This window comes from Ictalurus punctatus, chromosome 26 (assembly GCF_001660625.3).
Source record: "Ictalurus punctatus breed USDA103 chromosome 26, Coco_2.0, whole genome shotgun sequence".
In the NCBI taxonomy this organism is placed as follows: Eukaryota; Metazoa; Chordata; class Actinopteri; order Siluriformes; family Ictaluridae; genus Ictalurus; species Ictalurus punctatus.
Window position 1 is genome coordinate 1,904,072 of NC_030441.2, and position 25,388 is coordinate 1,929,459.

Here is a 25,388-nt window from a genome sequence, read left to right on the forward strand (position 1 = left end):
GTGCACACAGATGATGCTAGAAACTTTCGCAAAACTTACTTTCTTCTTATTATTCATTTTTGCAATTCCTTTTAACCAGCTGGTCCCAATGTTATTTATAGTGGCTATATGTAGTCAGTTACCTTCAATTTCATTCAGGTCCCCTGGCAGGGTAACCACAATGTGTGCAGTAGTTCATTAAATTAACTATGGATTAACTGTGTCAACCAGGTTAATCTTAAGTGTCCAAATACCTTATTATGACCAGTATTCAGTATCCTATCATCTTATCTATATATCTATATATACTATCTATATATCCTATCTATATATGTTCCGTATACCTCGACTAGATGTGCTGTACATTTCAACTTTATTGTGCTTGATCTTGTCATCATTTCCACATATCTGTGTGTTCGTGATTCTGAAAAAAATGTTTACATATATTAAATTATCAAGATACAGTATCACTGGTAGTTACATATTTATACAACAAACCCATTTTAAATGTGTTATTTATTTAGATTAAAAGAGAGGCCAATATGGGAACAAGTGTTTACAACTGCTATAATGTTTATGATAACTTGTTTTGTGGACATCTCACGATTAAACAATTCAACGTAACTACAAATGGATAAAATATGATGTTGGGTTTTTATTCATAAGAAATTGTAATAACTGCAAATTGCTGTTAAATACAGTACACTGTTGCTTTCAAGTGTGGCATTCGCATTTGGAATCTGTTGCTGTTAGCTCTCAATGGGAAGTCCAAAATGTTGTCACTGGCAGTGAAATATAACATCATTAGGCTGAAACAAACAAACAAACAAACAATGAAAACAAACCCAACAGAGAGATAGCAGAAACAGTAGGTGTGGCCAAATCAACTGGTAGTTTCTTAAAAATAAAGAATGCACTGGTGAGCTCAGGAACACAAAAGACCATGGAAAACAACTGTGGTGGATAACAGAAGAATTCTTCCCCTGCTGAAAGAAGGAGTTTCCCTCCTTGTGAAGGAGACAAACTCCTTCACAACAGTTGGCCAGATCAAGAATATCCTCAAGGATGTAGGCATATCTGTGTCAAAGTCAACAATCAAGAGAAGACTTCACCAGACTAAATACAGAGGTTTTACCACAAGATGTTAAGCACTGGTTTGCCAAAAACTTTTTTAAAAACACATCTAGAACAACATACTACGAACAGATGAGATGAAGATCAACTTGTACAACTTGATCAACTTGAATGATGCAAACGAGACGAGTATGAAGAAGGGAGAAGTTAAAGAATAAAGTACAGCACACACCTAAACTAAGGTTGACCTCAATCCACATTTCAATGTATATTTTTATATCTCTCATTACGCCTCATCTTTTTCCAACTCACGTTCCACATAGTCATTGGCAAAATTTAGAATATCTCTCAATGCCGTGAGGAGGAGCATGTCGATTGCTAGATCTTGGATGATGGATTCAGAGTAGTTCTTCACAGGGTAGATGGCGTTTAATGGGATGCCCATGTTATCATTGCAGTTATCCACCTGAGGAAATAAAGATCAGCATGCATTATATGAAGAAATACAGAAGACTGCTGGAGACATGATTTAGTAAGGAATAGGAATGAGATCATTAAGATATGGGAATGAGATAAAGTCATGACCACTTAAATCTAACATGAACCTTGTGGGGACCTGGCAAAGGGTTCAAAGTGTGAAATGTTGCTGTAAATGGGGGTCTATTGCTTGTGCTAAAACATGCCAAGACACACACACACACACACACACACACACACACACACACACACACACACACACACACTAATTACCTTCTCTTTGATCTTCTTGCTGTAGTATATTTTATTTAAATCCTGGCTAACCGTCTCACAGGCTTTATCCACCTTGGTCATGACGATGACTTGAGAGATTCCTACAAAATCTAAATTAAATTCTTGAATACTCAAACAATGTTCATGCTTGGTTTCCTTTATTTTCTGCTCTAGCTAAACCCTGAACACTTACCAAGATAATTGTAGTTGGGAAAACAGACTCTGGTGAGGAAACAAGTGTTTTTTTTTTCTATAACCTAACTTCATTTGTAGAGGGTCCACAGTATTAAACGTAACTATAAATAGGTAAAGACAGTGGCATATTGTTACTGTAAAATGTTATTGTCTCAATAATAAGTGCTAATTCACAGCCACTTATAAATGGATTGATACATTTGTGGAATTGTTGATATGGTGAAGTTTCCTGTAAGGAGAATGTAAGGGTCAGGCCACACCAGCCCTGGCCCTCCACCGGAGCGGGACAGAGAGCTGCTTCTCTGTATTTACTGACAACTGCCTCCACCTTATTTAAGGGCTGTTACAGGACATTGCTCCGCTGAGGACGTCGCTCTGCCTCCCTGTCTCGCAGTAAACACCACTACAGAACACAGTCTTGCTATGGATGTCACTCCATCTCCCTGCACCGCCTCGGACGTCACTATGCCTTACTCCACTTCGGATGTCATTCCTCCTTCCTACTCCACTGAGGACATCTCTCTGCTTCCCTGCTCACTGCGGACATCGCTCCTCCTCTCTGCTTAGCAGTGTACTTTACTCCCAGAGCCAGATGGTCTTTGTGGGGTCTAATGCCCCAGTATAGTGATGGATGAGACGTTAAACCGAGGTCCTGATTCTCTGTGGTCATTAAAAATCCCACATTCCCCCACTGGCCCTTATCTATCATGGCCCCCTACTAATCTCCATCCCTGAATTGGCTACATCACTCTCCTCTCCACTAATAGCTGGTGTGTGGTGGGCGTTCTGGCACACTATGCCTGCCGTTGCATCATCCAGGTGGATGCTACACACTGGTGATTACTGAGAAGATTCCTGCATACTATGTAAAACGCTTGGAGTGCCTAGAAAAGTGCTATATAAATGTAAGCAATTATAATTATTACTTATTAAATTATCATGATTAATTATTTATTCATTTAAAATGTATTACTACTATTATCTCTTGCTATTCAGAGGATGCCTCAACCCTCTCTTGCTTTGTGGAGAACGTCGCTCCCCCCTCTGGCCTTGTGATGGAAGTCGCTCCCCTTCTGCCTCCGAGGAGAATGTTGCTACCAAACTTCGCTCCTTAGAGTGGCAACATTACAGATGTTTAGTCGACGTTTATGGAAGGAGTGTCCAGTTTCAGTACTTTGCAACAGCCAGAGATAAAGTTGTAGGTAGAAATTTGACATTTAAGATTTTTTGGTAGCATGAAAAACCTCACATTTTTCCTCTCGATTTAATTGAAAAAGACTCCCATGATGTAAGTGAAAATAGGAACTAACTTGTTTCATGTATGTTCTCTAAACAGTTTTTATTTTTTTAAGTTTAATGTGATCTTTCATTTTATGACATTGGATATTGTATTTGATCATGTAAATATATATATATACACAATTATATATATATATATATATATATATATATATATATATATATATATATATATATATATATATATATATATATATATATATATATATATGGTGTTTTTAATTGTTATAATGTTCTATTTTATCTGGGGGCTATCAATGTCTTATTGGCACCATTGCCCATGAAAAACCCATATCTGTTGACCACTACCCTACACAGATTTCCAGCTGGCTTTAGTAACACATATGGGTTAAAATAATAATCAGTAACGGGTTCGGGACAAAGCTAGAGCAGAAAAAAAAACAAAGCAAAATGAATCATATATTTTACCCAACAGGCTAGCACTCTCTCGAACGAGCCTCAATTCATCAAAGACCTTGTCGTCCATTCTTGAAACAGAGTCCGCAGACAGAATGCACACCAGACAGTGAACCTTATCACGCAAAGTTGGGTTCTTTTTGTATTTTGGGTCGTGATCGGTTATGGCTGCCCCAGGATTAAACTACAACATGAAAAAAAAGTTAATTTTGAATTATAAAGATTAAATTAAAACCAGTTTAACCACAAGCGAGATTTTGCACGTTGTGCTCAGTAGAAAGATCCATCCATCCATCCATCTTCTACCGCTTACTCCTTTCTCAGGGTCGCGGGGATCCTGGATTCAATCCCAGGGAGCATCGGGCACAAGGCGAGCAGTAGAAAGATTTCATTTACTTATTTTTTAAGTCATCTTTACAGCATTTCTTTGCACAGTACTCTATAGGTACTTACGATGTACTCATCTGAAATGTGTCCCAAAAATGCCTTGATGATGTCTTCATGTTTTATTCCTCCATCTGTCGATTCAATCCCCATGATGTCAACGATCTCCAGAGGATAAGGCTCACCCCGGCCCTTCTTCAGCTTGTGTATGTTCATCTAAATTACGTTTAAACACGGTTAGGCAAATCGTCTTTAACCTTTAATTGCCATAACAATTACTATAGGAGTGAGGAGCAGGATGCAGGTGTGTGAAATTCTGACCTACTGCAAACACGTGTCAGCATTATACCTATATACAATGACAAATTCATATTAAGTTAATGCATGCTCAAGAATAATGAGAACTTAATAATGAGAACATAATAATGAGGAATAATGAGAACATAATAATGAGTTCTAGCAACCGAAAAAACAATGAAAACCACAAGGTTTTCACATTATCTCTGATTTTATTTTATGTTTTGCTTGAAAGCAAGAGCTTGTGTTTAAAGGAGGTGTACTAGATAGATAGATAGATCTCTACTCAACAGAATCTGGCAACCTCTGGTGTAGTTCACCTTTTAGACTCAAGTCCCCAGCTCTGAATACAATCCTTTGCGGATTTTGTTTACATACTGATTAGGACACTGATGAAGAAAAAATGTGCCCAGACATAACCGGACATGAAGGAGTGGGAGAGGAGGTGTCTAAAATGGAGGACAAGGCTGAACATGATGCAGACTAGGAAAGATCTGTTGAGGGAGACTCAGGAGAACCATCTGTTCAGCAGAATCAGCTCTGCTGAAGTGGAAGGACATTTATAGGATGTACTTTTAATAATTTAACCCTGTTTTGCAGCTGTGGAAATGATGGAACTTATTTATTCTAGTGACTTGGCCATTTTTCAGTGTCCACAATGAAACAAACTATTATTCTTAATTCAACGGTTATTATAAATATTAGTATCATGTGTACATCTCTGTACCTAGTGATTGGTTGTTACTTACTTTTTTTGTGAAGCTTTTTCCTGTAAGTGTGGAGTTTTCCAGAGCAATCATGGCGTTCTGGCCTGAGAGGACCCTCTGGACTGAGTTGATGAAGGATGATTTCCCAACGCCAGTCGGTCCATACAGCATAATTCTGAGGACCTCGGTGCTGGGCTTGAATTCTTTCACTTTTCTCAGTATATCATCTTTTTCACTGTCAGCAGAAAGAGTTTTGTAAGAAGACTAAAGTCATTCAAATATATATTTACATAATAGGCTGGCCAAGTAATTGCTTATGTAATGAAACGAATTGAACACAGATTCTTACCAGTCCATTTTTCTCCAAGGCTCCGGGAGCACTTAAAGCAAGAACAGTAATAAATGTTAGATATTTTTTTGATCACAGAATCATAGATTTGATCAGTATCCTCATCCTCCTGGCTAAAACAATATGGAGCTTACCCTTTGTTTTAAATATGATATTTTAAAGCACAGGATTTACATTTAAATGAAAGGTGAGTTATAAATAAAAACATTCATTCTGCACCGGATCGTATCCCAAGCCTAATTCAGGGGCACTGGGTGCAACGTTTGGGAATACAAATATGCGAGGAAAAATATTACTAATAATAATAATACGGAGATATGTTTATTATTATTAGCTTCATGACTCATTATTACCCCACATAAAACATACAAAAAAAAAACATTATGACCAGTTATATAGCTTACAGTATAGACTCATTTTTTTCTTATTATTTAATTTATTATTAAATTATTACACACAAAAAAGGGGAAAAAGCACTTCAGTGTTTCTCAATCCTGGTCCTAAAGTACAACCGCCCTTTCTGCAATTTTTGGTGGTTTCTCTGCTCATAACCTACAAAGGCATGACGCTCTATGATTTCTACAATGATTTCCCAGCCCTTGTGATAACTATATTGCAATATATTGTATATAAATGATATGTTGTAAAAAAAAAAAAAAAAAGTATATTGCTAAATATGAACCCTTCTGCCAATCTGTTTCTCATCACAGCACAACACACCTGGCGAGTCTTACCGGTTGGTTCAGGAACTGGCAAAAACAGATCTTGAACCAGAAAACCAGAAATAACAGTCAGTTTATTTCCTGTAACTGGCTACATCCCAAACTGTGTACCAGTGCACTAAATGTCAAAATTGTACAGAAAATAAAAAAATGGTTAACATAATTTGATCAGTTGAGAAAAGCTTACAAAGTTACGTATGATTTCAGAAACATGCTCCGGGACCAGTTTTGTGAAACATTGATCTACTTCATTCTGCTCTCATATCCCCCGTGTTAGTGTTTAGTTTTATTTTTGAACTCAAATTCTTCGTCACAAAAAAAAAACAATTAAAAACTCAATCTTATTTGAAAGATAAAACTCACCTTGTGAGGAAGGAGATGGAGTGGATTGTTGATTTCCCATTTCTGTGTAATGGGAAGGTTACATAGAAGAAAGAAAAAGAAAAACAATCAATATGTGACTGTTTGAAGAAAATCACATCTACTGAGAATACATTGTTCAAGATTTTAGCAACCTTTTACTCAGAAAGTGTACTTGTGAATTATATGTATAATTATATGTTCCTTTCGTTCAATATTGACATTGTGGAAAAAATAAAAAGACTCAATTACCTTGGATGGTTGTGCTGCTCTTGAGCGTTGTGTTTAACTATAGCTGGTCGCGATGATATCAAATCTGCATAGAGTATGCTCACATTTGCTAAATAGTTTCGCTTTCTCGTGGTCTCATATTTCTTATATAGGGTATAGGGGCAGGCCCAGACTGACCAATCATGAGATTTCCAAAGAAATCTTGGTCGTCTTGTTTGTTCTGCTAACTTCGCTGGCGTTTTAAGGCCATTGTCTGAAAAAGAAATACAAATATTCTGTCTAAAATTTTAAGAATAATACTATGAGATAATATTAATATGAAAAAATGGTATATATAACATTCATGTGTTAAATAAAGGGACATGTGAGGATTTAGAAGTTAATTTTTCTTTTGTTGAAGGAAAAATCACAGCCAGTTGTAACCTTTAAGGTTACATCTGCGCACCATTTAAAGAGATGGAGTAGTGATGTAGATGAATGATCAATCCAGAAGGACAGGAATTCCGGCATCCCAGTACATTGTGGCATATAGGCTCGTACAATGCGGTAAGCTTAAGCCCCATGACGAGTCAATATTTCACTTGCAGAAACACTTCCTACTCGCCAATTTGCATTTGGTAACGCCTACAAAACTCCATAAAAGGCCAAGCTCACAGTTAAAATGATGAGCAAATGGCAATAATAGAGATCTCAGAGGGAGTAAAAGTTATTTTGACTCATGCCTTTCTATAACAACATCAAAGCAGCTGAAAAGGACAAAATCCAGAGCATGTTCGTCTCACGCCTACAGGGTCGGGGGTTCGATATTCGCCACGGCCCTGTGTGTGCAGCGTTTCCATGTTCTCCCTGTGCTGTGAGGGTTTCCTCCAGATACTGGAGAATGGGAAACCCTCCAGGCTGGGGTTTAATCTCCCATGTTCGTTGCTGTGAATGTGATCGTGCCCTGCAATGGATTGGCACCCCATCCAGGGATAGGCTCCAGGTTCCCCATGACCCAGTAGCTTAAGACGTATAGAAAATGGATGGCTGGATGGATAAAGTGAGGTTAAAAGAGAATGGTTTAACATTAAATAAGAGAAAAGAAAATCTACTGTGTTCAGTCACTAACGGCGATTGTTTGCCCACATGTGCGCTTCTCTGTCTTTCATTTTAAACCTCTTCTTGATCATATTTACACACACCAAAAGAAATTAACTGCGATATTTCACAGACAATTTCTCAAATTGTCTGATCTGCGTTTGAGAGATAAATGATTGAATTTGTAAATACGTAAATACTTAGTTTAGGCTGCTGTAAAATTTTATGCTGACAAAGTCCAGATGGTGGACTCCTCAGGTGATAATACGAAACAGGTGCTGTAGGTTTAAACTGAAAATGAATAACGTGCTAACCAGTTGGCTAGCTGCTTTCAGAGGAAAACAGAGAAGTACGTTAGTGTGACCATGGTTTCTTATAGCAGCTGGTAGCCAATAAAATGTTGATTAAACCAACTAAGGGGTGAGGTAATTTGATGGTAATATATGGAGGAGTTCTAATACTGACTTGCTCGCATTTAATAAACAATATTTCATGAAAGTTCCATCAGCTCATTCAGTATGTTTACATGGACAACAATAATCCGATATTAACCTGAGTAAGACGATACTCTGATTAAGAAACTAGCATGTAAACAGCAATTTTTACTTACCTTAATCCGATTAAGGTCATACTCGAAGTAACACAAATGGAATTAAGACATGTGGAGTATTCCTGTTGTAGTCGCATTATCGACATGCATTACAGACATGTACACACCTTAATCACATTATTAACGTCGTGTGAGGGTTTCCACCGCATTTTGCGACAGGACACGTACACGCGGCAGTGCTCAACTGTTTTACAGCAAAAAAGAGAGCATGGCTGCCTCCCAAACCGCATACTTACCTACTGCAGGCCTATAGTAGGTGAAATACATGTATCTCGGCTAATATAGAAGGAAAGTACACGGTTTTGGATGCAGCTCACGGTTTCAACCAGTCGTCTATTTGCACATATAGCACCACAAATATTTAACTGCACTTGAAGCGTTCGTAAAATTTTTTTATTAAAAACACCCAAAACGGTATACGGTACTATAAAGAAGACCGACTGTATGTCGATACGTGAAATTCTGGAGGAAATGTCGGACGGCTTGGCGCTCAGTCATTGACTATGTTTACATGGACAGCAGTAATCTAATTATTGACGTTACTCTGAGTAAGATAATAATGTGATTAAGGTGTTTACATGAGTCGCTTTTAGAATACTCCTGTCATGTTCCCGTTTTACATGTTATAGAACATAATTATATTAACAGCCCGCGTCATTAAGTCACCGCGCCACGCCGTCCGACGTCCCTCCAGAATTTCACGTATCAACATACAGTTCGTCTTCGTTATGGTACCGTATACACTTTTGGGTGTTTTTATTTATTTTTTTTACGAACGCAGTTCATTTAAGTGCAGTTAATTATTTGTCATGCTGTACGTGCAAACAGACAACTGCTTGAAGCGGTGGGTGTGTCCCAAATTGCGTAGTTACTGTCTATATAGTAGCCGAGATACATGTATTTTTTCCCACTACAGGCTTATAGTAGGAAAGTATGCAATTTGGGAAGCAGCCGAACTCTCTTGTTCGCCGTAAAATGTAAAACTGCCGTGTGTGATAGTGTCCTGTCGCAAAATGCGGTGAAAACTCCCACACGACGTTTATAGTGTGATTAAGGTGTTTACATGTCACTACTACACATCCATAATGCGACTATAACAGGAGTACTCCACCTGTCTTAATAAGATTATTGCTTACTTCGATTATGACCTTAATTAGATTAAGGTAAGTAAAAATGGCTGTTTACATGGTAGTTTCTTAATTAGAGTATGGTCTTAATCGGATTAAGAGTGGATTATTGTTGTCCATGTAAACGGAGCTAGTGTATATTTCATACAGTATGTTGAATATCTAATCTTCTTTACAGCAGGTGGCGGTAATGAGCAGCCATGACTCTGCTGTCGGACATCACGAAGAAGAGTGCGTATAAAAGAAGCAGGCGAGCGTTTCTCCTCCTCTTCTCTGCGTGGTTTTTTAATCATGTGGTGTAGTGTCTTTTTCTCTCTCACGCCTTTCAGGCTCACAGCTTCACGTAAGTAAAAATAACCCTCAGTTTGCTTATTAATGCTTTTCTAGGCCTGTTTATAGCGTCTATCTGGTGAGTTTGTTAAGGAGCCATTTTGGCCGCGGCCATTTTCTTCCTAACTTGGTTTGTTAGTCTGGTTTTATTGACTAGTTATTTCCTAATAACTAGTATAATCTAGTAACTTGCAGTGTAATAAAGAATAAATGTTGAGACGCGGGCGTTTATTCTTCCTGAAATTCAATCAAGAATGAAGTGCTGTAGTATAAAGATGTCTAAAAAATGTTTTTAATCGCTTTTCCTCCTTTTTTCCCCATTCCTCCAGGCGCACATGGCTTGGATAACTGGAGTAACACGTGATCCTGTCTTATGCGCTGTTATTGGTTCCTACGAATGTAGCAGTCCTGTGACTGGCTGGTGAATTTAGGCTGTCCAGGAAGTGTAGTTATATGAATGGAGAAAGCAGGACTCTAATGGACCACATTTGTGTTCTTTAGGTACAAGACTTGAGTTTTTATTTATTTTATGTTCTTCTGAACCGCTGATGACTCTTACTTTATTTTTCTGACACCTCGTATGAGCGCTGCCCAGCAGTGCCTGATTATAAATTACACTCTGAGGTTCATTAAAATGCTTTTAAATTAGATTGTGTTAATATGTCTGGAGATTAACTGTTATGTTGTGTCTTTGTTACCAGGATGACATCACAGGAATATCAGAGACTCCTTTTCAGCTGTGCAGAAGGTGAGGTTTTTAATATTGGTCTGGTTTAGTCAATAACAAGAATATCAATAAAATCTAATTAAAGAATGTCCTTAATGCATTAATGTCTCATTAGATTGGTCAGGTTTGCTTCTCAATTGAGGTTTCAGCTATAAAATGTCTTGTGCTGTGGACTGCAATGATGAGAACTTGTTTATCTGGCCCTTCTGCGAAAGGGATCTGATGATAAACTCTCTCCCTGACGCTTTAACAGCTGTTATTCCCTCTATAGTGCCTGGAACAGCTATAGATACTGGATTTTCAGTGCTTTGTTTAATTATTTGACTTGTTTACAGGTTTGCCCCTTCCTGTTTGAGGCCTTTTAATCCAAGGTAAGTTGCATTTGTGTCCTAGGATCTTAAGTGTATGCAAGTCACTGATGACTCCTTTTTAAACATTTTTCTGACACCTTCTATGAGAGCTGCACTGCAGTCTTTGATTATTAATTGGAACCTGAGGCTTGATTTGTGCAATGATGTGGCTTTTCATTTATTTTTGGTCAAATGTTAAACATGTTATTCTTTTGCAGATGGAAATTGGTGTGCTCAAGAAGTCAAAGATCTTGCATCATGCTTGTGCATCCTTTTATATGGCTTGTGAAGTCATTCCATCACTTTGGGCTGCATGTTGATGTGAATCCTGACCATGTAATGAGAAATAAATGGATTTTGATGCAAAACTTGAGCTTTTTTTTGGTACTAATCAAGTCGGGAATAAAATGACCAGCATTTGTGTAGTCACACCACCTATCATTGTGAATGTTTATAATATTGGGCAGACTATTTGTGAGATGTCTAGTTCCTGCCCTGCTTGAAGGGGTGATATAAAACTCTCATAGAATACATAATGGGATTTGTATTGATTTTAATGGTAACTGTACTGGTCTCTACTGGTGACTTTGGTGGTATATCTAGTGGCTGCAATAAAGGGCCAGTAGTAGGTAACCACTGATTTGTAGTGGAAACAATTATAATTGCTGGGGGTCCCAATAGTGTCATTGCGAATGTTAAAGCCGTACTACTCTCGTCATTAAGATAAAATTTATATCACCAATCCCTTAAATTCTGGGTAACATCACGGCAAACTAACATTTCATTTATTCTAATCTGAGTAGAAAGCATTACAGCGCCCTCTATTGACTTGACGTTGCGTTGACATTTTATAAAAAATTAATGAAAACCTAAAGTAGTAATAAAAATCCACCTAATTGCCGTTACGCGCTACTTCAGAGCTTATAACGTGTCCATAGACTCTTGACTCTTATGCTTAAGTAATGTTTAGCTAACGTTCTTCACACAAACGACTATTCACGGCACACACCCACTCGCACCCTTAAGTTTGAACTAGAAGTAAAATTTAAAGTGTTTTTCGTGAACAGCATCTTCCACTTCCCTCCCTGTGGTCGGCTGTGAAACCGCTAGCTGTAAGACTGTGTCTCAAAATGGCGGCCGTTAGAACACTAGTGCACTACCTAGGCCGCACGCGCCACTTGTTCCTGTACTCTACAGCGCGCTTAGGTGTAAACACCGGATTGAGACGCGACCCGTGACTTCCGGCTCCTCGTTCACAGGGAGTCGATTCATTCAGTATTTTTTGTTTTTTTTAGACTGATGCTCAGTGAGCGTCGTCGGGCTCGGAATAATTGAATGTTTCCGGAGACGACTGATCGAAGCTGGACCGTTTTTCTCCCAACATCCCGTCTGGATTAAATCACACGCTTATATATTTGAGATACATAGATCTATTTGGAATCTCCTTGCAAAATATTGTTTAAATGAATCTTGTAAGGTAAGAGACTGGATAATAGAGTCGCACCCTGACTGTAAACATTTACACTGTAAACATTTTGAACATCTGGCCGTTTTCTTTACATTATATACATTTGTGACAGGTTTGTAAAGGGACCGTTTCATTTCTTTAAGGTTAAGTATGGACGCTTTTTTTAAATTAATTAATAAATGAACCAGTAATTGGTGAATTCATACAGATGTGGATTGCTATGCATTGTTATCTTGAACACTGTGCACATCTGGAGGTACTTAACTCGTACGAATCTGCAATCGTCTAGAATCACTTTATTCGTAAATGTATGAGTCTTTTTTTTTATCAGCACGTGATTTATTCCTGCATCTGTGCACATCTGGATTACATTTTGAAATGAATGGATATATTATGATCTGCTTAGCTGTAGCTCTGCATCGCTGTGCCCAAAGCTTACACATCTTGTTTGTGTTGTCTGATTGATTTATCCACATATATCTGGATCCTTTTCCATTTACCTCTGGATTTCTGTAGCCATATATATATTTTTATCTGTTTCGCTGTACACATCTGGATTGATTTAGCCACACATATCTAGATTGCTTGACGCATCTGGATCAAGCCACTTCATCCACATGTATCCACCTCTTTAGTCTTACACATCTGGATCAAGCCTCTTCATCCACATGTACCCATCTCTTTAGTCTTACACATCTGGATCAAGCCTCTTCATCCACATGTACCCATCTCTTTAGTCTTACACATCTGGATCAAGCCTCTTCATCCACATGTACCCATCTCTTTAGTCTTACACATCTGGATCAAGCTACTTCATCCACATGTACTCATCTCTTTAGTCTTACACATCAGGATTCCTTTATCCCTATATCTGGATCTGTTTACCAGTACACATCTGGATCTTAAGAATGCGTATCTGGATCCCTTTTCTTCATATACATCTGAATTACTTACTATCTGGACCTCTTTCTGCTTATACTTCTGGGTCACTCTATCCGTATATATCTGAATCTCTTTACTCGTGCACATCTGGATTCCTTTAATCCACACACACACACACACACACACACACACACACACACACACACACACACATATATATATATATATATATATATATATATATATATATATATATATATATATATATATATATATATATATATATGTGTGTGTGTGTGTGTGTGGATCTCATTAGGGTTGTAAATCTGGATTACTTTACCCACGTATAAATTTTTATCTTTATATTTACACAACTGGATTGCTTCACTCACATATCTGGCTCTCGTTATTCCCACTGTTTAGGTCTACACATCGGGATTAAACATCTGTTCTTTCTTTTTTTTTTATCTTTACACCGGATTACTGTTTATCTGAATTGCTGCATTTAAAAAACAACAACAAAAAAGCATGCTTTGCCCACATGCATCTCTTTCAGTACACATCTAAATTACACTATCCACATATATCTGGATCTATTTATCCTTCTTATTCTTTATCCTGTCTGAATTGCCTTACTGAAAACATCTCTGATTATGTTATACACACATCTGGATTATATATACTGTATATATTTATATTTTACACATCGATCTCTTTAATCAAACGCGTTGATCCTTTCAACTGTGCGCATCCAGATTACTTTGCAGAAAAATACCTGGATCGCTTTGTCTATTATAACCGCATCCTTTTATCCTTAACACATCTGGATTGCATCACTGATGTGCACACGGCTCTTTTCATCCACACAAATCCACCGTTATACTCTGCACCTGGATGATTTATTAATCCTTCACGTCTGGATCGCCTTGCGATCGATCCTCTTACCTGATCACTTCCTCCAGAGCCTACACATCTGGATTATATTATTCCTACAAATCCGCCTCACTGTTTCAGCGCGCACCTGGATCGAATACCTTTACCTGCGCATGTGTCATTTTTGCGTTTACGGTTATAAGAAGCGGAATGTACCAGTTTGAATGGATTCATCTGAGTCAGGTTTACTGTAACAATACCTTCAGGTTCGCTTTACCAGGCCATTTATTTAGGCTGCTGTATTGGGTCGCCAAGAATAGAAATTAGAGCGTGTGTATGATGTAAAAGCTGCTAGGAGTCTGGGCTGAATGGGGTGTGCACTTCCTAATGACACTTTTACACGTATTATCATCAACGGACGTCTTATTGCTGGCTGTTATAGTAAACTAGGACATCACAAGCTAGAGCAGATTGACGGTAGATCATCTAAATATCTGTTCGTGTCCTATGTGTTCATATTCAGGGCAGAATTGGAAGTGGGCGTGGCCTAAACAGCTGTTTTAAAGTTAGACAAGTTAGTTCCTGTTATCACTTGTGTCATTTTCTCAAAGACACACCTCAGCATGTTACGGAGAAAAGCGCTGAAGACTTTCCCATGGTGGAAAACCTCAACACACAGCTGTTTTTATGTTTAACGGGTCCAAATCATTGGCAACGGAGACTCCTTCCATAAATGATACAGAAACGTCACTGTATCGTAAAATGTAGACACGCTGTGGAGCGTAAGTCGTATAAGTCGTGTACGTTCACGACGCGGCGAGCGGTTAGTCCGCTTTGTGTAAGAAAAGTAGGACGCTGTAAACCCTCATCTATAATAATGATAATAAAATACAACAGGATGTATTATGGGATATATTTTTTCACGTCTGCGTTTCCCAACACACTCACTCTTGCTGCCTCAGTGTCTGAACGTCCTGTGTTTCCATGGTGACGCTGACATCATGTCCACGTTTTTAAAACACAGAAATCCTCAGTCATCCTCCTCCATGGTTACCAGCTGTTGCCAGGCAACTGTCAGGCCCGGCAGCGAGTAGCAGCATCAGCTTAATTCCACTAGCGATCAGTCACATGACCGGCTGCTTCGGTGATCGCATGCCATGCGCACACAGAAGGTTCTGCAGAGTAAGGAGAACCATGTTTGCAGTTTATAAGCGTCAGAGATGAATCTTTAAACTGATTATTTATTGATTTATTTTTTACCTATGCCAGTCTGTCTAGAAATACATTTATATCAATGCGCGCGTTCGAATACGTTATCGTTTCTATAGTAACCGCCCATTCACAGGGACTGATGAATGAATAGTTGATGCGGTGTGAGAAGTTTTCTGTATTTAACATTTATGGAAGGAGTCTTCAGTGTCAAGTTACGTTTTCCTTTTGTCTTATTAACGTCAAGAGAGAGAAGGCTGGCGACGGAACGACTGTTTATAGCTGCTGTAACGTAAGTGAGAACAGATCGACGTTCTATGACGTGAAGCATGACTGTAAACAGATTTAAATAAATAAATAAGCTGTGGAAAAGAATCCACTTTGGGGCGGGAACCGTATCTTGTTGTTGTTGGAGTTTGAAGCAGGGGTGTGAGTGTTGTCTTGCACTTGACCTATCGTTTTCTTTCTTTTCAGATTTATGAACAGCCGGGCACCAGCTAATAAGAGGTATCAGCCGACAGAATATGAGCACGCGGCTAACTGTGCTACACACGCGGTGAGCTATGTGCACGCGCTCTTAATCAATTCAATTGGTTTGGTCCAGTTTCTTGATAGCGTGTATTTTCCACTCTGTCTTATCATTTGGAATTGACCAAATAAGCACTATTATTTGTATACGCTACTTCAGAATTATTTTATATGCAACGTTTACGTTAGGGTTGTCAAACATTTTTTATAACGGGCTACAGTACCCTTGGGCCTAAGCAACTGTCAAGTGGATTGGAACAAAAAAAATGAAAATATTCACCTTCTAAATTAGTGCTTTTGGAAAGCGACACAGTTACAGCTTCAATTTTGTAGCTTGCTAGTGAAAAATTCGGTTTTCTTAGCACATTTATTCATGCCCTTGAGATTATTGCTCTCTTTTGCCCCCTACTGGAACAACAGAGAGCTCTTTTTTCCAATTCTTAATTTCAACTCAATTACGGTCCACAAGACAATTTACATTTACATTTATTCATTTAGCAGACACTTTTATCCAAAGCGACTTACAAATGAGAAAATACAAGCAAATTTACAAAGCGAGTTTAAATTTATATGTGACACAGATTCACAAATTCCTTTGGTGGACCGGATTAGAACCGTTATATTGATCTAACAACCCTCGATCTAGGTGTTTAATACCTTCGTTTTTGTTTTTTTCTGTAGCTCTGGATCATTCCCAGTATTGTGGGTGGACTTTTGCTGTACTTCCTTTCTGATGACCATTGGGAGGAGATTTCGGCATGGCTCTACGGCGCCGGCTTGTCGAGCCTTTTTATAATTTCCACGGCTTTCCACACTATCACCTGGAAGAAGAGCCATATGCGGTACACTCACACACACACACACGCAGAGTCTAAACAAACTCCCACTGGTTTACTGATATATGAGCGAGACTGCTGAAGGAATTCCCCTTGCACAAATGTTTGTTATGATCCATGCGGAGTGACTTTCAGAGCCCAGATTGCGCATCGCCATCCAATCCCACTAGTTTAGAGTCAGATTAGCACTATATGTCGACCAGTTGATCGGTTGTGTCGATTAACTGGTACTAATAACCGCTTATCGGCAAAAATCCACACCGATAGTTTTTCCTGGTTGCGGCTGAGAGGGGTCTGCTGTCGTTATTCATTATACAGCACAAGAGCGGCCTCTAGAGGCGAAGTAAAAACTTTGTTATTTGTAGTATTTATTTTTTTTATTCATTTTGAATGTCTCTATTTTTCATTTTTGCTCTAACTGTGTAAAAGACGACTGTTTGGAATTACAGTTTGGAGTTTCGATCCCGGACAATGTGTATGGGTGCTCTTTTGCACATTTTTCTCTTTCTAGATCCATCGAGCAGTGTTTCCACATGTGTGACAGGATGGTGATCTATTTCTTCATTGCCGCGTCCTACACGCCCTGGTGAGAGTTTTTTGTACACACTCGACATTTTATTTTATTAATTAAAGTATTTTTTCAGATTTACAAAATCACCAGATATGGGATTTTATTTTTTTGTAAAGTTCTTTAGACTTGGCAGGATTTAGAAAAAAAAGTGTGGGAATCTGTCTCTCTCTCTCTCTGTGTGTGTGTGTGTGTGTGTGTGTGTGTGTGTGTGTGTGTGTGTGTGTGTGTGTGTGTGATTTGTCAGGCTGACTTTACGGGAGCTCGGTCCGTGGGCCGCTCACATGCGCTGGGTTGTCTGGGTGATGGCCTCTGGAGGAACTACATATGTCTTCTTCTTTCACGAGAGGTGTGTGTGTGTGTGTGTGTGTGTGTGTGTATGTGTGTGAGAGAGCAAAAGTGAGAGAAAGAATGAGAATGTTCCTGTTTAATCATTATGCAAATGCTGTGGTGTGGAACTTCAGAAGATCCGGCCTGCGATTACTGTAAGAGATTTTCATTTTTAAAACAAAGCCTGGCGTTTAACATTTACGGAAGGAGTCTAAAAGTGCAAGAACATAAGCTCTTCTGTCCCGGAGGTGTGGAAAAACTTTACTTCTGCCTGTTACAAAGCTCTAACACTGGAGACTGTGTATTATCTCTCTCTCTCTCTTGCTCTCTCTCTCTCTCCTTATATATATATATATATATATATATATATATATATATATATATATATATATAGAGAGAGAGAGAGAGAGAGAGAGAGAGAGAGAGTAATAATTCTATAAATAATCATGTATCACGAGTATACATTACAGAAACGGGACGTTAAATAGAGTTCAAAAGCTTTCAGGCAGTCGCAGAGTGCAGCAAATAAAGCCGGAAATCATATTAGCGTCATCTTTTCTTGGACTGTCTTGCAGGTATAAAGTGGTCGAGCTGGTCTGCTACACAGCAATGGGAGTGTTTCCAGCGATGGTTATTCTGTCTATGGTGAGAGAGGATTCCGGTCACATGACTGAAACACATCCTACACTGTTTCTCGAAGGAATAAGAACTTTTGTTCTTCTCTCTCTCTCTCTCTCTCTCTCTCTCTCTCTCTCTCTCTCAGGCGGACAGGTCGGGTGTGTGCGAGCTGTTGGTTGGTGGCGGGTGTTACGTGTTGGGGATGGTGTTCTTTAAAAGTGATGGAGTGGTGCCCTTTGCGCACGCCATATGGCACCTGTTTGTTGCCATGGGGGCGGGCATCCATTACTACGCCATCTGGAAGTACTTGTACACACCTAGCAATCAACAGACCAGCACCGCTCGGTGACAAACGCACGCGCACGCACACGTACACTCTCAGTTACCTGGGGAACAAATTTGATTGAGGAAGGAAAAAAAAAAATGTAATTCCAAATTGGTTTACTGGCGGGGAAGCACGGCGACACGTACACACTGTCCTTATAAATCAGTCAGGGACTAATCAGTGGTGGCTGTTCAACAAATTTTAATCCTAAAGCTTAAAGTCCATGCATTTTTAAATTTCACTGAAATAATAATGAGCTTTTTAGAGTGAGCAACAGTTTAAAAAAAAAAACTGTTGCTATTTAACAGATGTATTTTGGCGCTCCATTCAGTGCCCTGTTTAGTTCCTTAGAGTTATAATTACACCTAGTGGTCAAAAATGACAACTGCAACAAGCAATTAATAGAGGCCCATTGGGACAGGAATCACGCTGACCCCCATGCTTGGGAAAGGAGGAGCAGCAGACTGGACAGGTCTAATAACAGGGTTGCCAGGGTTGCATTTATTTATTTATTTGTTTGTTTATTCGAATTTGGCTAGTTTTGAGAAAAATCAATCGAATCAATTTCTGCAAACAAAGGCAAAGTGTAGTTAGTTAGCTACAGTTACAGTTAGATTTAGATTTATATATTGCTTTTCTAGACACTCAAAGTGCTTAACATAGTATGGGTGTTAACCACTACTAGTGTGTAGCGTCCACCTGGATGAGGTGACGGCAGCCATAGTGCTCCAGAACGCCCTCCACACACCAGCTATTAGTGGAGAGGAGAGAGTGATGGAAAGGCAAAGTGTAAGTGCAGACATTGTGTCTATGATGAACAGAATAATTTTTTTTGTAAGCCATATTGTAAAGAGGGAAAGTGGGATTATGGCGTCCATATGTCGGTAATTAGTTTTTTTTCCTCTGGAAATTCTGCTGAAATATGGCAACCTTGGTTTAACGCTATTAGCTCTTCTGTATGTGTCTCGCTGATGACGAGAAACACACCTGCTGCATGGAAGACAGTTGAACAAAGGTACTGTATGTCTAATAACGCTCGAGGGTGAGTCGACACTCAACTTCCTGTTACAGGATTAAAAATTCACTAAATAGTAGGCACAAGCGGCATAGCCTCTCAACTTCGTTGTTGTTTGAGGCTGTCATTATTAACAAAATCTGTGATCTGGGGATGAGCTGCAGCTCTGCTGGGATTAATATACATGACATAAAATGTTGTTGGCACGCCCTTGCTGACTTCCACTTGACTGGAACGTACTCAGGGGAACCATGATGGGCTAGGCTGTAGATTTCAGGAGCAGAACCGGCCCAGACCATCAAGATTAAGGTATTAAGATATAAATAATCGAATTTCCGTTTCAGTACAAGGTTGATCTTTTTTATTAATTAAGGGTGTGACACGATGACATCTGACATCTGTTTAGTCCTCCAAATAGCAATAACCGAATCCGTATTCAGATGTATCAACTATATTCAGCCCGTCTTACAGAATTTCACAGACCTCTGACTTTTTTTTTTTTAAACCAAAGAAATCACCCCCTGAACTTGGAAAGCTGGGAAGGTGCCGTCAAACCATCACGCCAGCATGGCTCTCACCGTCAACAGTAAATAAAAATCACTACGTGAAATGAGCTCGTAGCAGTATTTACTTTAGCGCCGTCGACCCAGACAGAATAGATGGTTGAGTCTGTAACGCAAACTGAAATAGACTCCTGATCAGTATTCGCATGTTTCTAACAAAACACACGGAGGCAGCCGTGTATTCACCCGACTTTGTAGCTCGAAAATAGCGTTCAGACTTCGCACCTTCAGTGTAAGTGGGCCTAAAATGTAAACAGAAACCTCTTATTCAATCCCTTATATATTTAAAATGTAAAGCTCTGTGTAAAATGGGTGCTAGGATAGTGAAGAAAATCCTTCAGGTGTACATCAGCGTAGTCCAGATTGTGTGTGTGTGTGTGTGTTTGTGTGTGTGTGGCGGCCTGGGAAAACCCTTCCCAAAACTACAGGCTTTCCTGAAACGAAGTACGCACCACATGGGCTTTACATTTCCATGTTGTTTTTAAAAATATATAAGATATATATATTTCTTTAAAGCAATCGTTGATGTCAAAGTATTAGCGCCCTCTTTCAGATGATCCAACGCTTAGTATATGATACGATACGACAAGTAGCGAATCAAATCGATCAGGTCTGATCCAGGATGGTTCAGTTCACCACGAGAAGACGTTACGGTTAGATGACGAGCTGCTCGTTAGAATGTAAATGAGAAAAGGAACTAACGAACGTGAACTAAGAGTGATTTTAGTTTATATTCGAACCAAATCTTGGCTTGTAAATACTGTACATCTGTGGAAAAGTCGAGTTGTTTTTTTTTTTTTTTTTCCCAGACCGCCGTACAAATATTAAACACGCCGTGCGAGCGCAAATTAGAGAATTACAACCGTACAATGTTATACAGTGTATAATTTTTTTTTTTAACTCCAACCGAGATATGACGATACTTGAAATATGTATTCGCTCTTCCTGCCGCTGCTGAAACGCAGAAAAAAGCGAGGGATTTCTCTTACGTATTAGCGTTTAATCCGTAGCTGTTTTTTTTTTTCTGTTTATACACAGTAACAGCCGGACAATTGTATTTATAATATCACTCGTCTGGGTGCGTTCTCATGTTGAGTTTGTGTGAAATGCCAAAAGTGCTTCGAGCTTCAGTCACTTCAGAGTCTCCTACTTCTGTGCCCTTTTTTTGGTTTTCCGATAAAAATCCGACTCTCTTGATGTTTCCGTTTGTCCCATTTAGCCGCTAGTGTTAAGTAATAAGGGTCACAGTTCCTCAGGACCCACTGTTACTTCTAACAATCAGCTGGACCCACAGGAAGTCCACATTTCGATTTCGTTTGGCCGACATGGCCAAAACTTCGTTCTCAGGGTTAACACACTGCCACCACCATCTCTCCGAAACATTCCACTCACTGCTGTGCAGGAAAAAATAAATAATAAATAAATCACATTCAAATACAGATAGAATAAAATAAATAAATAAATGAATGCTAATAGATCAACTATGTATGTTACTTAACGGCTTCATTATTTCTTCTTATTATTATTATCTGTAATATTTCAAGTGAATCTGTAGTGAATGTATTAGTGCATAGTCGTATAGAAATATCACGTTGATGAGATTTTATTCATACGAACCCTTCGATGCACAACTCCAATCTATTTGCAGCTGACGTCGTCAGTGTGCCGATCGGTTTAATTTATGAACACGAAAAAATAATAGTGGGTTATATCTCAGAAAGGTTTCGTTAAGGTTCAAAGGAAACACACAGGAAAATATTTAGTACCAATGAATGCACCAGGGCTAAATTCAAGCTCCGGAATCTTTCGCTTTATAGATTAGGCTTGTGCAATATTCATTATTTTGTTTCTTTCTTTCTTTTCCTGATTTTAAAAATCGCAATATGGGATTTTAATGATCCAGAGCGAGCGTTTCTACAGGTTCAGGTGCAGTCGGGAACCGCTTGATGGCAGCGCCAATCACAAAAGCGTCGGACGGTGGAATGTGAGTTGATTCTGCTGTAATGCGCAGTAAACAGTGCATTTTCTCATATAATCTTTTTTTTTTTTTTTTTACAACGTCCACACGGTTGACATTTTCTCTGTTGATCTGCTGTTTGAGTAAATGTATAGGTCGTATTTCATATTCATTGACTCGAAGCGTTCTTTGAGGACGGAAGGGGCGGGGCTTCTTTGCACGTTAACACTTTACACAAATCATTCCAGGGTTAAATATCGATCAGCTCCTGTCAAGTTTTATCGCGGAGACCGCTCTTTCGGGGGATTTTTCAAGTAATAACTCGTACTAGTGTACGTCGAATTGTGGCATGATGCAAAAAACGCGTAAACGTAGGCGGGACTGATAATGTGATATAACATAATATGATCTGTCGGAGTATCCGGGCATCGTGGCAGTGTAAAATCGTGTAGGGACGATTTAATCGTTCAATTGCACAAGCCTAATATACGCATGTAATATAATCTCTCTGGAGTTTCTCTCTTTTTCTCAAACATTTAGCTTTGGAAATGAAAAACGCACTTAAAAGATGCTGAAAATCGAACGAAATAATAGAAGAAGATATGAAAACGACTGTGGACTTTGATACTATGACGCTAGAGCAGAACAGAAGAGTAAAGTGTATTATTACTAAAGTATTGCTGCCAAATCACCAGTCAAAGGCGTAAACATAGACGTTTACCCGTAACGTAAACGTAAATGTAGTGTTACTCGTAGTGTTTCCACCGCCGTTGCCTAAATGTTGATCCTGCTCAAATTTTGCAGATTTGTACAACAGTGACCCTTTATATGAATGTTCATCGCTTGCTTGATCATATGAACTTTTATTCGTATGAAACTCAGCACTCACGCTCGTCGACGTTCTCGCTTTCTCAACGGATTTCACGTCAATCACGATGACGTCATCGTGTTGTTGTTTTTTTTTCATTTCTACCGCTTAGAGGGTATTGGAGAAACTGTTCATTTCTACATTTCCGTATACTTCTGTTAGCGCTGGCGTATAAATCCGACGTTTATTAAAAAAATAAGCGACGCGATTATTAACGCGTCGGACTTCTGCGTGGCTCGACGCTGTGTGTAGTTTGCTTTACTTTTACCAATGTTTACGTACGTACGCTGGAGTTACTGCCTGGGTTCTTATGTATATATAAAATATATATATATATATGTATATATAGCTCTATAAATACATAAAAATCTCAAAGTTTTATCTAAATACACACCCTGACCTCACGATTTTTTGTCTTTTGGAAGAACTGGAGATTATTTTACCCCGTATCAGCATCAGTATCGGACCGATACCAGGGAAAACGCGTAAGATATCGGATCCTGTAACAAAAAGGCAAATAGATTGGAAAAGAAATGTATTTTCCAAGCTGAAAATGTTTACATATAAACAGACGACTGGTTTTCTTTTGTTAGGATTGAACTGATTATGTTCGTGCTGTGTGTATGTCTGTTTATTATATTTACAATGTTTTGTGAATACTGCAAGGTTTCAGTCGCCAGTACTGGAAAAGAAAAGAAAAAAAAGTGGTATTGTGCCATCTTGTATTTATTTATGTATGTATTTATTTATTTATTTATTTATTTATTTATTTGCTTATCAATAATTGTTATTTTGTGTCATTTTTAAAATTTTATTTCATATTTTAATATCTAACTTGTTTTTTAATCAACATTTTATGTTGGTTTTAGTGTGTCCACGTGTCCACTTTAAGACGAAATGAAACAGGGGCAAATTTCTCAAAACTTACAAACAACAGCTCTCACTGCCACATGCATTAAAACTCCCTAAAACATTTTTTTTTAAAGTTTATTTATTTATTTTTTAAATTGGGCGTATTGCAAATTCAGTACATATAGGCTAGAATAAAGACAGTGGATAAATCCACATATTGAACATGCCTTATCGATGTTTATGAATATTAAACTCAGTCCTACTGTAATTCAGGCCTGAACTGATCTTTTTTTTTTATCTAGATTTTAGTCTTTGAATTTGTGGATTAAACTTGGATTTGTGTCTAAACCTCTCGCAGAGCTCATTGTAAATATCATTTGTGCCTTTTCCAGTTTCAGCTCCTTTCAGAGCAATTGTTTTTTTTTTGTTTGTTTGTTTGTTTTTGGGGTTTTCTTTTTTTTTTTTTTTTTGTTCTAAGCTTTGTAAAGCCAAAACTGCACATTATAACGATGATGTACTTTCCGATGCGATTTGTGATTGTCACTTTGCTGCAGTGTTTGTATTATTACTATTTATGTATCTCAGTGTGTGCATTTTATAAATCTCGTCATTTAACAAAAAAAAAAAAAAGCATTTCATGATGAAAACCGCCTCTCGTCTCGTGTCATTATTTCTGTAGCCCAACACAAAGCGTCGTCACTGTTACCGCCACAACAACGTTGATTAGTTTCCTACTCTATAACGGCACGTCCTGAAGTGCTTTATTCCTCTTATGCTGTAGTGAGGGACAAACAAACAAATGATGCTTCATGTCCGTTTTCAGTTACATTTAACTTCCTTGAAAAACTACTGAAGCTACTAAGGGCGTGCTAATATTTTACTTTTATCAGAGATGCCGTTATAGAGAACACCTTCTGACCAATCCGATTCGAGAATTCAACGTAGCTGTGGTGTAAACTGTATAGTCTTTTTTTTTTTTTTTTAATGGTTTTAGGATATAAGGTTTTGCTGGCTAAGAAGGTTTTGTGCTTTCTTTACATGTCGCAATGCTAAGACTATACAGCAGGGGGCGCAGAATATGTACACGTTGCTAAACAATGGGAAAGTTCATTGATTTGCAATTTTATATATGATACCTCTATGAATTAATAATAAATAAATAAATGGATAAATAAATAAATGAGTATGCCATTTCAGCTTTCTGTACCATTAGTTTTGAATCACTGCTTTTCCAAAGATATCCTGCTTTCATTCCAAGTAGGCTGAGTGTTTGTGCTGTAATACATTATTATTATTATTATTATTATTATTATTATTATTATTATTATTATTATTATTATTATTGCTTGAGTTAAAGAAACCTCCATCCTACAGCAAAATATGTGTTCAGTGATTCTGGTGCTAATTTTGTATTAGATTTTTTTTTTTTTTTATCACTCGATGATGTGTTGTTGTTCTATTTAATACTTTTCATCGCGGTACTTTTGGGGTCGCTTTTCAATTTTCAATAC

The 25,388-nt window shown here is 38.3% G+C and overlaps 2 protein-coding genes, 2 long non-coding RNA genes and 2 other non-coding genes across 8 annotated transcripts; 4 read left to right on the plus strand and 2 right to left on the minus strand.

Annotated features, from left to right (window-relative positions):
• Positions 1-342: 342 nt before the first annotated feature.
• LOC128629203 (interferon-induced protein 44-like) lies at positions 343-5,228 on the minus strand. 3 transcript variants are annotated; one of them, XR_008393539.1, is made up of 6 exons: positions 5,145-5,228; positions 4,168-4,314; positions 3,727-3,898; positions 1,804-1,904; positions 1,286-1,519; positions 378-788 (listed from the first exon to the last, which is right to left on the minus strand). XR_008393539.1 is itself a non-coding variant. In XM_053676226.1 (6 exons), the coding sequence occupies exons 1-6, from the start codon at positions 5,193-5,195 to the stop codon at positions 784-786; spliced, it is 630 nt and encodes a 209-aa protein (XP_053532201.1). In that variant the 5' UTR covers positions 5,196-5,228; the 3' UTR covers positions 378-783. The 3 variants fall into 3 exon arrangements, 2 of the variants coding, with proteins under 2 accessions (XP_053532200.1, XP_053532201.1); XM_053676226.1 differs by having other exon boundaries at positions 1,366-1,519; XM_053676225.1 differs by having other exon boundaries at positions 343-1,519.
• An 11-nt stretch (positions 5,229-5,239) lies between these two features.
• Positions 5,240-7,101, minus strand: LOC128629210 (uncharacterized). The gene is made up of 4 exons (XR_008393551.1): positions 6,786-7,101; positions 6,537-6,578; positions 5,452-5,482; positions 5,240-5,337 (listed from the first exon to the last, which is right to left on the minus strand). It is a non-coding gene; the product is annotated as an uncharacterized LOC128629210 (long non-coding RNA).
• A 2,678-nt stretch (positions 7,102-9,779) lies between these two features.
• LOC128629216 (uncharacterized) lies at positions 9,780-11,353 on the plus strand. The gene is made up of 5 exons (XR_008393559.1): positions 9,780-9,921; positions 10,238-10,409; positions 10,610-10,656; positions 10,971-11,006; positions 11,204-11,353. It is a non-coding gene; the product is annotated as an uncharacterized LOC128629216 (long non-coding RNA).
• Positions 10,449-10,536, plus strand: LOC124626398 (small nucleolar RNA SNORD60). The gene has a single exon (XR_006981178.1). It is a non-coding gene; the product is annotated as a small nucleolar RNA SNORD60 (small nucleolar RNA).
• LOC124626399 (small nucleolar RNA SNORD60) lies at positions 11,046-11,136 on the plus strand. Its single transcript, XR_006981179.1, has one exon. It is a non-coding gene; the product is annotated as a small nucleolar RNA SNORD60 (small nucleolar RNA).
• A 575-nt stretch (positions 11,354-11,928) lies between the features above and the next one.
• On the plus strand, positions 11,929-24,527 carry LOC108258371 (monocyte to macrophage differentiation factor 2). The gene is made up of 7 exons (XM_017456987.3): positions 11,929-12,462; positions 15,892-15,973; positions 16,627-16,787; positions 17,293-17,367; positions 17,597-17,698; positions 18,255-18,324; positions 18,443-24,527. Exons 1-7 carry the CDS (start codon positions 12,449-12,451, stop codon positions 18,644-18,646), a joined length of 708 nt encoding a protein of 235 aa, XP_017312476.1. The 5' UTR covers positions 11,929-12,448; the 3' UTR covers positions 18,647-24,527.
• The last annotated feature ends 861 nt before the right edge of the window (positions 24,528-25,388 follow it).